This window comes from Benincasa hispida, chromosome 7 (genome assembly GCF_027475165.1).
Source record: "Benincasa hispida cultivar pf3 chromosome 7, pf3_genome.v1.1, whole genome shotgun sequence".
Lineage (NCBI taxonomy): Eukaryota > Viridiplantae > Streptophyta > Magnoliopsida > Cucurbitales > Cucurbitaceae > Benincasa > Benincasa hispida.
Genome location: NC_143484.1, coordinates 45,041,269 through 45,056,887, shown reverse-complemented (window position 1 = coordinate 45,056,887; position 15,619 = coordinate 45,041,269). Strand labels below are relative to the sequence as shown.

General features: G+C 34.5%; 2 protein-coding genes across 2 annotated transcripts; both read left to right on the top strand.

Annotated features, from left to right (window-relative positions):
* The first annotated feature begins 6,839 nt into the window (after positions 1-6,839).
* Positions 6,840-13,026, top strand: LCBK1 (long-chain base (LCB) kinase 1). Its single transcript, XM_090315350.1, has 9 exons — positions 6,840-7,062; positions 7,458-8,021; positions 8,106-8,477; positions 8,764-8,857; positions 8,965-9,002; positions 9,561-9,707; positions 10,578-10,677; positions 11,383-12,320; positions 12,448-13,026. Exons 1-9 carry the CDS (start codon positions 6,964-6,966, stop codon positions 12,595-12,597), a joined length of 2,502 nt encoding a protein of 833 aa, XP_090171476.1. The 5' UTR covers positions 6,840-6,963; the 3' UTR covers positions 12,598-13,026.
* Positions 13,027-14,478: 1,452 nt separating this feature from the next.
* LOC120081931 (uncharacterized) lies at positions 14,479-15,380 on the top strand. Its single transcript, XM_039037115.2, has one exon. It carries the CDS (start codon positions 14,519-14,521, stop codon positions 15,062-15,064), a length of 546 nt encoding a protein of 181 aa, XP_038893043.1. The 5' UTR covers positions 14,479-14,518; the 3' UTR covers positions 15,065-15,380.
* Positions 15,381-15,619: the final 239 nt, after the last annotated feature.

Sequence of the window (15,619 nt, the reverse complement as noted above, 5' to 3'; positions counted from 1 at the left end):
TCCAAAATAATGTATCTCATACATTTAGCCAATTATATCATATATAATTAACCAGTCCAATTATATCATATATAATCGAACTTCCTCTTGTCAATTTGAACATTTCAAATTAACCCAAATACTGGTTCTCGACTTTATCCAAGCTACCCAGGGGACCTAATGGACCTGTAACTCGAAGCTCCAACGGTACGTGAATAGCTGACTAAACTCTTTAGCCACGAGATCCACCATCCGTTAACTGTCAGGCATTCCACTAAAGACAAACAACTGAACTCTTCTTACCACATATATATTTTTGTGTCCATCGAATATAACCAATCATGAGTACGATGACCCTTCACAGATGCTCGTAAGTACAGCTGGACCAAATTACTGTTATGCCCATGTAGTTACATTTCACTTCTTAAGTACCACTGATTCTTCTAATGAACAATACAACATAGTCCAACTATGTGTGAACACCTCTCGGGCCAAGAGAAGGTGTGTGGTGCCACATCGTTCAAGCCCCGGAATCAGCCATTAAGGGAGCCATCCATCTACTTAACCCTGCCTCGGGGAAGGAGTGAATTCCATCTTGTGTAGTTGAGTTTCCATCTCCCAAATCAGACAAATCCCCAAAATGGTAGGTTTGAATCGGCGACCTGGCCACTCACACCCATACAAATCAAAGGACTGCTCTCAATGGCAGGAGTTCCCAACTCACTCAGGATTGAGGTTATGTTACCTATGGTCATCCTAGTGAAGTGAAGTCTCTATCATGAACGGTGTTATATAACGAGACGTTAACACTTCGTGGTCAGGTCTTATACAAACTCTTTGTATAGGACGCCCCCGCTCGCATGTCCCCAACACGAATGATCAGGATCAGATCATCTGTAGCAAGTCATAACACTTGTGACCATTCCACAAAGTGGGTTGCATCCGTAACGTTACCAAGATAAGGTTTCCCTCCTTTATTCGTATACTACAGACCATTTTGGTTATCACTCAAGACATGATCCACTTGTATGTCACCACATACATGCTTGAGTCACATACAGACAACCATGGATTTTGTGTTTATTGGTTTGTGGTAAAGCAAATAAAACAAGTAAAAGAGCAAAATACAAGATGTGAAGTAAATATCATATATTAACAACACAAGCGTTCGTACAAACTATTTACAAACTAAAGGACACGAAACTTTAGGGCATCAACCCCAACACATTTATTATGTCATCTTGTTCGGCAAGATTGACTTGTGGTGTGGATCGCTGATCTGGCCTTTCTTTCCTTTGATTGCATTGGTAGGATTTGTGCCCAGGCTTCCCACAGACATAGAAAATTAATTTATTCTTTTCAATATTCCTATTAACAGGTTTGTGATGTCCCTTCCTTTGAGAGGAATTATTCTTACCAGGTTGCTTGTTGCGATTTTTGAACCTGTCTTTGTTAACAGCAGAAGATTCAACCACGGTAGCACCAACGGAATTCAGATTTTAGAATTTAACTTATCTTTTAGCCTATTGGCTTTCTTCCGTGCATATGTGACTGATCAGCTCCTGGAGTGTTAGATCATTCCTTTTATATTTCAGATGGTTTTGATATTCACTCCAAGATGGGGGAAACTTCTCAAGCAACACATTTTCTTGGAGAATTTTGCATATCTTCATATCTTCAGGCAAAATGTTTGCTACCAAGTTTTCATACTCATGGATTTGATCGACAACAGGTTTCTCGACGGTTATCTGAAATTGTAGCCACTTTCCGACGACGTATTTTTTCGTCCAACATCATCTCCTCCATATCGAGACTCTAGTGTGTTCCAGATTGCCTTAGTTGATTTTTGGACCATGAACAAATCGAACATGGGGTATGTCATATGGTTGAGCGGATCTACAGACTGTTTTGTTGTTTTTCTCATATTTATCAGGATCGATCTCGGATGGTTGTCTCAGTTGGTCAGAAATAAAGATGGGTTCTCTGGAGGATTCTGGATCATTTATAATAAATACCTTATTGGTAGCATCATGTGCTTTTGTGGTGAGAATATAATCAACCTCCGGGTGCCCGAAGAAGATCGGCAATTTTTGGGACCAGCGGCGATAATTTGCTCCATCAAGTGGTTCAAGCTTGGACAGATCACGGAGGACCTTACCATTCTTGATCGACATCTGGAGAAAAGGAAACCAATGCATTGGAGAATTAAGTAATGTCTTAAAGTTATAATACCAAAGAATGCTAGAGGTTACTCCAAATTGTGGTGGATGTGGAAGTATAACCATTTCACCACACGCACGTGCTGCCGTCACCGTCATCCGCGGATGGGCAGGTTCGGGTACCACGCTTGCATGAAAAATAAATAACTTTTTATTATTTATCCGTTTAAATTTTAACCTAAAAATTAAATGTTTTAATATTAAATAAGTTCTATTATTCTTCCCGTTATGCTTTATTATTGCAAATGTTTTCTTCCCGTTTCTTTTTCAACTATAGCCATTTTCATATACTTCTTCTTCATAAACCAATAACCATTTGTAAAAAAACATGATTTTTCAATAACGTTTTTGAGACTTTGCTTTCTATCTTCCTTAGTCTGTTATAAGCTTTATTTTCTCTTGATTCCAATTAATCTTTCGACGAGTGCACACCTGAATTTAGATGTTGTGTTAACCTTGAAGAGCAACCGGTTCAACGATTGGCATCAAGGTCGCAATGTAATTGCTTTCAGGGCAATGATTCTTCCATGACGCAATAACTCATTGACATCTGTTTTTACGATCTCTAACAAAAAAATATGGTTATGCTTATCATAGTTTTAAGAGAAATTTGATACAATCTAAACTTTAAGATACAAAATGATAAATTTTGTCAAGTACATAAATACAAGTATTTATAAGTTGAGTGTATTAGATTTTTGTTAATACTAAAATTCTCGTCAGTCTCCAACTCAAGGTGTAAGTTTTATAACTTCATCTAACTGTTCTTATTCTTTTTTTTTCTTTTAACAATATGTAGGGTAGGGGAATCGAACCTCAAACTTCGAGTCAATAGTACAAACACTCTGTCAATTGAGCTATGTTCATTTTGGTTTTGGTTTAACTGACTCATGTCTCATCGGATAACTATTCTATTTTAAAAATAAAACTTGTCTTCCTCTCAATTCTATAAATAAAAATAAAAAGTTAGGGTCTTGTTTTTAAAAATCAAACCTGTAAACAATACTTCTAATTTCATAAGTTTCTTTATTATATTATTTACTTTTCACAAATATTTTTAAAATCCCTACCACAATTTGAAACTAAAAGAAATAACTTAAAAAAAAGTATTTTTATTTTTAAAATTTGGCTAAAAAATCATGTATCTCCGTAAGAGAGATGAAATCTAATTTGAAAGAAAAATATCTCAGCTTTCATAAGTCAAATTGTGTTGTCAAATCCGATCTACTTCTTTTAGATTTTAAAACTCAGTTTGAATTTTGAAATCGTTTGTAATTACAAATCAATGAGACTTGTAAAAAATTTGGTTGGATAATGCTTTTGTTTTTAGTTTTTAATTGTTTAAATTTAAATTTATAAACATTTATTCCACTCATCAATTCATTTGTTTTGGTATTACTTTTTTAAGAATGTTTTCAATAAATAAATAAATAAAGAGAATGTTTTCAAAACTCAAGTTAAATATTGGGAACTAAAAAAAGATTTATATTTTTCTTTTAGAATTTCGCTTAGTTAAAAGGTATGAAAATTACTAAAAAGAACATTGTGAGAATATAAACGCAAAATTTAAAAATACAAAATAAAACAGTTATCAAATAAAAATTTGATATGCGCTTTTGAAAACGATAAACTCAACTAACTTAACATGCATTTTCTTTTTTAAATTAATAATTTAGTCCCATAGTTGGGAGATAGTTAGGATCATATAATTTATAATTATAATTTATTTTTTATGGTTTGATAAAATCATCATAATTACTCCAAAACTATTTTATGATGGGTTTATCAAACTATATAAACTATTTATGAGGTTTTATTAAATTATAACTAATAAACACATGGAACTAAATTATAACTTTTTCCTAACCGTAGGTACAAATTTGTATTTTATGAAGTATTAGTTATATAGTAGAATAATTTTTTTTCTTGTAAGTTTGAATGTTAAATTTTAACACTTATATAAATCCGAGAGCTCAATTCTTACCATTAATGGGACACTTGGGGCAAGGATTATCTTAAGAATATAATAACCTAAGTAAATACTATTTTGTAGTTCTCAATTAGCTATAGTCTACTTAGGGTCGGGCCGGGGTGGGGAGCATCCCTGTCCCCGGCCCCGTGGAGGAAATTCTCCCCCATTCCCACCCAATTCCCCGTCGGGAAACGGGGTCCCTGCAGGCCCCATTCCCCGTTTCCCCGCTGGGAGTCCCTACTAATTCCCCGCGGATTTCCCATTTTTTTAATTAAAAATTTATTTAAAATTTGATTAAAATTTGGGTCTGACCTTTGAGTTTAGATTTAGAATTTAGATATTTAATATTAGGCTCCACAATACTATAAGTCTATACATTATAAATATACATATAAATAAGTTATTTTATATATTATAAATATATATTTATAAAATATTTAAAACATAAATTTACCAAATCGGGGTCGGGGTCGAGGTGGGGATACCGTCCCCGTCCCGTCCCTAGATGGGGCCCCGAAAAATTTTCTTGGTTTGACCCCATCCCCGATCAAACCAAGGATTCCCCGCCCCGATCGGGATCCGACCCCGCAAAGAATTTTGCCAATCCTAAATCTGCTACAGTTTTTACTATTTTACTTTCACCATTTTTTTAATTATTTTCTATCGTATTTGCTATTTCCTTCTCAAACTAAATTAATTTATACATCTAACCCATATTATCATAAGATATGATTATAATCATAAACGTATTTTACGGGTGGATTTAATAAGTTGCCATAATTTATTTATTTGTTTATTTGCAAGGATAACATGCACTTTCGTTGATAGGTTGATATTAGGTTTATCCAAACACTATGTAAAATTACGTTGTTACCCCCACGCCATAAATATTTTAATCAATTTGTAGTTTTCTTTAATATCTTATTTTATGATGTCACCGTCATTATCCTCGTTGGAAAATAATGACATGCATAAAAAATGAATTTCACGGTTATGCTTCCAAGTATGAACTACAATTTAAAAATCACAAAAATTACATGTTTGATATATTGGATTCCTCAAATGATCGGTAGGTGTAAAATCTGGTATATGGTTCAATCAACATGATATAGTTTTTGTTCGGGTAATTTAAAAATATAAAAATAAATAAAATTATTTACACAAAATAACAAAATTTTAATGTTCTGTAATAGATGTTAATAGAAGTCTATCAGTATCTATTAATGATAAAAATTGATAGAAGTCTATTACCGATAGACACCGATAGTCTATCAGTACCTATTAGTATTTTTATTATTATTTCTGTAAATAATTTGACATTTTTTCTATCTGTGAAAATTTTTCAGAAAAATTGTTTTCATCTCTAAACTTTCATAAAAATAACGGGTTAGCCTTGGACATTAGTTAGATAATTGAAATTTTAGTATTTATATTTTTAAATTGGTACCAATTTAGTCCCTAAACTTTAACGAATTACGATTTAACTCATGACGATGTAGTTCCCATCTTGAAAAATATTATTACGATTTAATTTTTTGGAACTTATATGTTAGCACCTCTCTTGATACTTAACGATTTTTATTCATTGAGAGATTGATATCGATGGTTTGGTTTTAAAATTTGAACATTAATTTGATACAAATCCTAAATGTCAAAGACCAATAATGTAATTTACAAAAAATAATAACAATAATAATAACAACAATTAAATGGTTAAAAATATCCATAAATATTCGAGTTGGCTTAAATTATACCCTAAATTTTTAAAATTTTTACTTTAAACATTGTAGTTTGAAATTTATTTCAAAACAACCTTCGATAGATTTTCATGTTAAATCCATTGATGAAAAAATTGTATTGAGTTATTCTAACAAATATATGTAAAAACATGTGAATCATACATGTTGTCATATACATCCTTTCAACTCCTCACTCATTCACTAAAAAAAAAAAAAAAACCCGACACTCCCAATTCTTGTCTTTCATTTACAATTTTTTTTGTTGCTAGTATTAACTCCAAATTTATATTTAGATTTGTTCATTTAAGCAACACATAAACGGGCACAAACTTTTTTGTTAATAAATTTAACTTGCAAAAGCTTTCCAGGGCCGATTTGAAAAAATTTCAAACATCAAAGGCTAAAATCTAAATTAAAGTTTTTTAGAATTTAGGTATTATGGAAACCAACCCATTAGTATGTATGTATGTGTATTTATGTGTGTGTGTATATATATATATATATAAATTTAACGACAAATTGCAAAAATACTATTCTTGAAATATGTTGGTAGTTACAATTATACCATCAAACTTTTCATTGTAAAAATTGGGTTCATAAACTTCTATAAGTATTAAATTTGACCCTCAAACTTATAATAATTGTAGAAACGAACCACTATTTATAAAATTTGAACTCTTAAACTTATACAAATTTTATAGTTTATACCATTCAAAGGTCTAATTTAACTCAATTTTATAATTTATATAATTTAAAAGATTCAATTTTTAAAATTAAAAATTTAAGAATATAACGGTACTGCTACCATACGGCATGGTGATAATTTTGCAATCTTCTCTACAATTCAACTAAAAATAATATTTGGAAGCTTTGTGAGCCTCTTTATTATTTATCCAATTTTGTTTTTTCTCCACCAACTATTCCACTAAACCCAGCACGGGGGGATTTTTTAAAAATATATATATAAAAGAAAAAAGAAAAAGAAAAAAATGGAACACAAAGTGAAGGTTCCTCGCCATTAAAGCAAAAAATTATTTTTGATGCCGAGCTCCGAATGACAGAGGCTTTAGGTTTGAGTGGGCAACCTCTTCGTTTCTCCGCCAGCAAAACAATCTGGGGAGTAAGGATCTACGGCGGGCATGAACTGAAATTGGTAGGGTTCTTTGATCGAAAATTTGGCCGCGGTTTTTTTTCAGATTCGACTAGTATAAGATCTGAATTAGCTCCCTAGGTTTTTTTCAGGCACCTGCATCAAAATTCGTTCTGAATTATCGATTTTTTTTTCCTCTTTGATTCGTCGTTTAATTGTTGAATTGAAGGCCATTTTGTATTCCCTAGAATTTTGAATTGCGTGCACTTGTTGGCTGATCCGATCTTTCACGCAACTGCGTAGGTAATTGTGAGCTTTTATTGTTGAATGAATGAAAAATTGTTAGTTCAGTTGGAATTTTGGAGAGTCGGATCGCCATATACAGCTCATTTGTTGTTCACTTGAACCAAAAAATTACTCCCCCAATCTTCCGTCTCGTACTCATTCTTCGTGTACAGAGGACATTGAGTGCGGGGCTTGGATGTGCGTGTTTCTCGCGGTGCTTGTCTGTTCATATATTCGGGCGGAATTGTATAGCTATGCAGCAGAGTGAAGGCCTCTCTAGGAACAGTAATGAAAACGATATTTCTTCGTCGTCTTTGAGGCTGACAACGCCTCCGAAGTCTATTAGGCGATTGGGGTTGTGCTCGCAAATAACAACTGGTGGACAACACTCCTCGCCCATAGTCTTCCCTGAGAAGCGCAGCAAGGCCAAGTCTTCTTCCAGGAGAGGGAGTGAGATTAATTCCTCTATCCCCAAGTTCACCATGACTTCCAGTGATGATCGCGACAAACCGAAGAGTTTCGAGCACAGGATTGACATAGGTGGAGGAGATGAAAAGTCGGATTTATTGGGCTATACGGTATTATCGGGTAAGCTGGTTTTGGATAAGAGAAAGAATTCGGACAAGAATACTTCTGATGACACTGGTGTAGCTGATCAAGAAGGTTTTGATGCTAAACTTACTAGCACGGCCTTGGTATGGGGTTCTCACATGCTATGTCTGGAGGATGTCATTTCAGTAAGCTTTTCTTTACATCTCACCAAAACACAAGGTCCAAGATTTTCTGTTAGAAGTATTGATGAATTAATGATACTATGACAGGTCTCGTACAATGTTGGTCTCAGGCATTTTACAATTCATTCCTACCCACTGCAGAAGGGTCCATGTGGACTTTCTTGTTTTATGAAGACCAGGAGAAAGCAGAAAAATTATCGCTTTTTGGCTTCTAGCGTAGAAGAGGCAGTTCAATGGGTTGGTGGTTTTGCAGATCAGCACTGCTATGTAAACTGTTTGCCTCACCCCTTACTCTCATCAAAGAAGCAGGCATCTTCAGAATTAATTCCGGTTGATACACCTCCTGAATTACTCTTCAAATGCAAGAATCCACCAAAGATGCTTGTGATATTAAATCCACGCTCTGGGCGGGGTCGGTCAACTAAAGTTTTTCATGGGATTGTTGAACCAATATTTAAGGTATGGTTTATTCATGCACTAGAGTTGTATATCATGACTTTGTTTCCATTCGACTAGATCTTTCCTTGAGCGAATACCACACAAATGACCATGGAGTACAAAGCCATTAATGTCATTTTGTATTAAGATTTGCTGATTTAGTGCAAACTCATATGGAAGTTAACATTTCTACTCTTGAATGAAGTTGAAAATTTGGATAATTTCCATCCTTGGTTACCACGGATTTGAAAGATTCAGTATCTTGTGCAAGCTTATGTATTTACTTATTTATTGCAAAACTTAACAGCTTGCAGGGTTCAAATTGGAGGTGGTTAAAACGACATCTGCAGGCCATGCTAGGAAGCTCGCATCTAGTGTTGACATAAGCAGTTGCCCTGATGGTATTGCCATTTCATGTGCTCTGATAAACAATGTTATTTCTGGTTTATGTATGTATGTGATTATCTTTACCCTCATTAAATGATGAACCCAACCCTTCAATTTTCAGGAATTATTTGTGTCGGAGGTGATGGGATTATTAATGAGGTTAGCCACATCTATTTTTTTTTTCTCATGCTTCTCTTTGGGTATGAACAATTGTTGGGGCTCTTATATGTAATTGTACAGTTTTGAGTTGCCCCTTTTTGTTTCAGCCCTCGGTTTCTATGAGGCATCTTTTATTTCTCTCATTAAAAGTTAGTTGCTATATATACGTATATATTATGTACATATATAATATAATATATATATATATAGAGAGAGAGAGAGAGAGAGATTGCTTTATTTTGGTCCTTCAAAAGCATCTTATAGGTCCATAACCTTTCAATTTTGTGTCTAATAAGTCCTTAAACTTTCAATTTTGTATCTAATAGATCCTTAAAATATTCACTTTTTTAAAAAAAAAAAAAAAAAAATTGATCTATTAGATTAAATTTTGAATTTTATGCCTAATGGAATCTTAAATTTTCAATTTTGTGTTTAGTATTTAGTAGATCCATTAATTTTGAAAAGATCAAAAGTTTAGGGATTAAATTTGTAATTTAACCTATTTCTTAAGTGGTATATTAAGAAATACAAATCATTTCGACCTTGGTGGTTATGCAGGTTTTGAATGGTCTATTAAGTAGAGACAACCAGAAGGAAGGAATTTCTATTCCAATTGGAATAATTCCTGCAGGCTCTGATAACTCGTTAGTTTGGACTGTTCTTGGTGTTAGAGATCCAATATCTGCTGCAATGGCTATTGTGAAGGTGAAAACTTTTTATGGTTAACTTAGGATGTATACAAAGTGTTTAGAGGGGTGGAGAGGGATTCTTGTGATGCATGGTCCCTTGTTAGATTCCACGTGTCCCTTTAGGCTTCAATTTTGAGGACCTTTTGTAATTATGTGTTAGGCATGGTTTTGTATAGGTGGAGACCCTTTCTTTAGTGGGATTTCCGTTTTTGTGGGTTTGACTTTACGCATGCCCTTGTATTGTTTCATTGTTTTTCAATGAAAGTTGTTATTTTTCAAAAAACAAAAAGAAAAAGCAGTGGATAATCTTTAAAAAGAAAAAAAAAGTTACACCATGAACAAATAGATTTCTTGCACTTTTTGTTATTGTATTCCTTGAGATAAATGAAAAAGCTACATGGAACCTGGTTACAATGCAGTATCTGTCTACATTTGTTGTTTATAAGATTTCTATGCTTTTTGGGAGTCTTACAACTTGAAATTTCCTTGTTGTATTTACTTTTCTAATTAAGGCCTGTACTTGCAAAGGTAAATATTGGGGTTTACATTTACGGTTCCTGGATGAAACGTAGTTTAGGATATACTGATGTGGGAAGTACTACAAATCACCAGTTATATCAACGTATTAATAATTCCATAACAAAAAGTTGAACTGCACGATGATGTTATTGCTAGATACATGCTTGTACATTCATGCTTGTGCGGAAGCACAGCTGATCACCATGTCTGAACCTACTACCGAACTTTTTATAAACTCCACATGGGAAATATTATAGACTTTACTCTGACTATTCTTTACTACCTTTATTTTGGTTTTTTCAAGATTAGATTTATTAGCTATATTTCTCTCTCATGCTGTGCGGTGATTTTTTTTTTTTATTCATAGGGTGGTCTTACTGCAACCGATGTTTTTGCTGTTGAATGGATCAAATCAGGTGTTATCCATTTTGGGTTGACAGTCTCGTATTATGGATTTGTCAGTGATGGTAAGTAATGATATCGGAGTTCATTGTGTCTTTAAGATTATTGTTCTGAACCAATGTTGAATTTACTCGAGGGGTGAGGTGTTCATGGAAGTTGTTATTTCCCTTGAGCCTTATGCTTATGCTATCAATCAATTTTTATATTTCCTACTTTTAAAATGCAGCATTGCATGATATAGGTCATTTGTTGTTCTCTTATCACTTCACAGCTATGGTGAATTCCTAACCCCATTTCAAAAGTATCTTGAGAAGAAAAATAAAAGAACATAGATTAGATGTAACCTTTATAACCTTAATCTTTAAAAAAAAATTTAAAAAAATAGTAACAAAATAATGAGGCCTACTTTCTGTTTGATATTGAGTTATCGTTGTTGGAAGCACCTTGTTCTTCCTCTTGGGGGCCTGGGGCAATCCTCTCTCTCGTTATTTTTGGTAGCCAGTGATATATAAGTTTGAAACAAGTATTTATTACTCGAAGCTTCAAAAATGTTTCACTACTATAGTAGATAAGTTTGTCGCGTTTGTTAAGCTGCAGATGGCTTTTGAATAGGTTGGCCTGCCTTCAGTTCCATGTTACACCAATTTTTGTGGACATCATGTTACCTTTCTTTTCTTTATAAGAAACCTACTTTAATTATTTTCTCTTAATGTTGAAATGGATTTTGTTTCATAAAAGAGAATGATCTGAATTTGTCCATTTGTTAACAGTGTTGGAACTTTCTGAAAAGTATCAGAAGGGATTTGGTCCTCTACGTTACTTTGTTGCTGGATTCCTCAAATTCTTATGCTTACCGAAGTACAGCTTTGAAGTGGAATACCTTCCTGCATCATTAGAGGATGAAGGAAAATGCTCTGCCGAACGTGAAGTTGTAGACATGTCAGATTTATACACAGATATAATGAGGAGATCGAGCAAAGAGGGCATCCCTAGGGCGTCTAGTTTATCAAGTATTGATTCAATAATGACACCTAGTCGAATGTCTGGTGGAGACTTGGATACAACCTGTAGTAGCACTCGTGCTAGCACTGAACCATCTGAGTATGTGCGTGGTCTCGATCCCAAATCCAAGCGCCTTTCATCAGGAAGGAGTAATGTTACAGCGGAGCCCGAAGTTATTCATCCACAGCCACCCTTTTCAACTACTCCCAACTGGCCAAGAACCAGGTCGAAGTCCAGAACAGACAAGGGATGGACCGGTTTGATAACCACACAAGATACCACTAGATGTTCTTGGGGCAGTGCTGCAAATAATGACAGAGAGGATATATCTTCTACACTGTCTGATCCTGGTCCGATTTGGGATGCCGAACCGAAGTGGGATACTGAGCCTAATTGGGTTGTTGAAAATCCAATTGAATTGCCAGGTCCAACAAATGATGCAGAAGAAGGTCCAACAGAGCAAGCTGTGCGAGTGGTTGAAGATAAATGGATTACTAAGAAGGGTAAATTTCTTGGAATCATAGTTTGCAACCATGCTTGTAGAACTGTTCAAAGTTCTCAGGTAGTGGCCCCAAGATCTGAGCATGATGACAATACTCTTGACTTGGTTTTGGTTCATGGGAGTGGACGACTTAGGCTGTTGCGATTTTTTTTGCTGCTTCAGATTGGTCGACACCTTTCACTGCCGTTTGTTGAATATGTCAAGGTATGTTACTCTACATTCCTATTTTCCCTTGCATTTTCAGGCTGCAATTAGGATTCTGTAAAAGGGTGAAAGTGACAGGTAAAGCTTCAAATGGCACAACCTAAAACATCGTTTGTTCTCGATACAGGTGAAGTCTGTGAAAATTAAACCTGGTAAGCATACACACAATGGGTGTGGCATCGATGGTGAGCTCTTCCCCCTCACTGGGCAAGTCGTTTCTTCTTTGCTTCCAGAACAATGCAGACTTATTGGTCGATTTCCTGGCCATCACGTATAACCAAGTAATCCTCTTATCTGAAATATTTTGATGTGCCACTGACTGATGATCGCATTCCGTTTAACTGAGTCGTTTTTCGTTGTGTGGTTGTGTAACATGCGGAGCAATCCTTTATATCATAATAGAGAATCTTTGTGCATTATTTCCTACCCATTTCCCGTCTCACAGTCCTATTCTACCTTCGAACAAAATTGAGGTCTCTGTAAATCTTTTGTTCAGAAAACACGTTGCTTTTTGTCCTGCAGTCCTATCCCCTCTTGAATTCCCCTGTTGTGTATTTTGTATCCCCATCATATCATTTTCATTGTACAAGCACGATAAGCTGCACACTCAGTGCCCCGGTCAACTCGATTTAGTTCTATTTACATTCTTCACAAGTTTTCTGGAGATACTTATATTGTAAATACGTGATTGTTAACTTTTGGCCCACCCTTCTCACCTTTCCAGTTCTTCCTCTTTGATGTTCCTAGTTAGGCCTATTTTAATCATAGTGAGAGTTTCTTAATTAGTTATTAATGTTAGTGATTAAAAATGTTTTGTAGCTGGTTTGAAATATAGTTGACATATTTCTTGGTAGGTGTGTTTGGTTAATATTATTTATTTAGTTGGTTTTTGTTTGGTTATTATTATTAAGGTTATGTGGACTTGAAACGCTTTGATATGAACGAACTTGAATTTTTTTCATTTCAGCTTTGATTTGTGTCATAAAAACGTTATTGGCAAATCCTTGACATTGAGCCGTTATTGATTTCATGAATTATGAGTTTGACCAACATATATTTACTCGTGAATTTCGTCATTTATAATAGAAATATTTAGTTTATGAACTTATGAAATATCTAATTCCTGAGCATTTTAGAAGTAAAAAGTTTCTAAACTTTAATCTCTCAGTAGGTTTCTAATGAATTTAATATTCTTAAAAATTAATTTATCTATTAAATTTTAGGGGTACAAAATAATAAAATTTTAATCTTCTTTGATAGAAGTGGATAGAAGTTTATCAATAAATTTCTCAAAAAAATTTGTCTAATTTAATTTAATATTATTTTTTTCAATTTTGTATTTAGGAGATTCTTGAGATCTAAGAAATCTGGTAATTGGTATTTTTAAAAGATTAGAATCAAATAGACCTGTATATGTATTTATGTATGCATTACTATTTAATTTTTTTGATTGTAGGTGGCTATATTTTTTGCTTTCAAATGGAAGAATAGCCAAAAAATTTTAAATATAGCCAACTGCATGAGCATATATTTTTTAACCGTTTTACCAATTTTGCCTCTCATTTTCTTTTAAGTAAAAAGCATCTCGTTTTCTCTCACTTATGTAATGATAATAATGATTATTCTAAGAAACAAAAGTAAATTAGTAAAATGTCAGCCGAATTATAGTTCAACTGATTAAAAAAAGGTAATATATATAGATAGTTTCCATTTTTCCTAAACTAAAAATAATAGGTACTTTATAAAACATGGTTATAATTTAGATATACACAAAATGTGAAGTGGGGAATAGTTTCTTAAAAATTCTAATTTCGGACGATTTGTCGTAACGTAACGATGGAATGGAGAACGACAACGCGATAATCTCACGTTCACATATCCACGAGATAAGGAAGTACACGTGGCATCGTTTAGATTCTCTTGTTCCAGATAAGATGGAAAAAAGGAATAATAATAATAATTTCTATTTTCTTTTTACTTTTTAAATAAAGAAAAAAGAAATTAAATTAAATTGGCTCTTCACGAAGAGGAAAATATCCGGTAAGGTAAGGCTGTGTGTGTGTGTGGAAAGTGGCAATAAATTAATAGGATGAAATTAAAGGAAGAGGAAAATTCTGTAAATATTAAAAATTAAAAACTCTCAATCTCAATAATATACAATTCCTTCTTCAGCGAACGACTCCACCGGCGACACAGAAATGATCAGTATTGCGAACAGTATCGGCGTGATACCAACGCCGGCGCCGTCGTCGGCGTCGGCGGCAGCTCGTTCTGCCTGTTCGATGACGGTGTTCTCTTGTGCTGATGTCAAATCGTCCTATTCCTCGTCCGTTTGTTCTCTTTCGTCAGTTGTTGTTAATCCTTTCAACTGCTCGATTCGAAGAGGGAGAAGATTGTTTAGCGAGGTTCCAGTTAGATCAGATTCCGGAACTTCGCCCTCAGCTACCGCTGTTTCGGCGGCGACGACGTCATTGTCGGAGGAAGAGACTGATGAAGCGGCTGCCGCTAGAATTGGAGCCAGAGTTAGGGTTAAGGTGCCTTTGAAGGTGTATCATGTAGCGAAGTTACCAGAGGCGAATCTTGAGGGAATGGAAGGAGTGCTGAAGGATTATGTACGTGTTTGGAAGGGGAAGCGTGTATCTGCTAATCTTCCGTATAAGGTGGAGTTTGTTGTTCCAGTTGAAGGCCGTCCACCAGTCAAATTCGTTGCTCATCTTAAGGAGGAAGAATTTGAATACCTTTAATCAGGCTTGTTATTCCGCGTCTTACTTCATTCTAATGAATCATCAGGCCAAGACAATTATTGTTTTTTCGATCTCAGTATTAATACCAAGCTCCCTTGTGCAGTATTACTATCAACCTTTTAAGGTTTGATCTTCTTCTATAATTTTATCTACACCATTTACTCTTTGCCTTTGTAATGTAGAAAAATTGCTCGGGTGTTTTTCGTTTGAGCTAGTTAACTTTCTCAATTCTCGATGTGGCTTTGTAAAATAATTGAACCAAGACAAGAGGGAAATTTAGTCATCGAATACATATCTGAACCAAAAGGTTTCAAAATTGGTTACTCTTGTATGGCTGTTATTTCAACGACCTGTTGTGCTTCATCTTTTACTTGGAGGGAGGATGGGGATTTGAAGTGGTTGAGCTTGCCTTCCAGTTTGGAGATTAATGCTTACTTGCTTCATTGTGACTTGCTGCTGTTTATATTTGCATTGAATAAGAAATTTCTGTCTGTCCAACAGTCTCTAATCATGTTTGTACACAATAATTCTCTGTTTGTGGCTAATTACTGATGA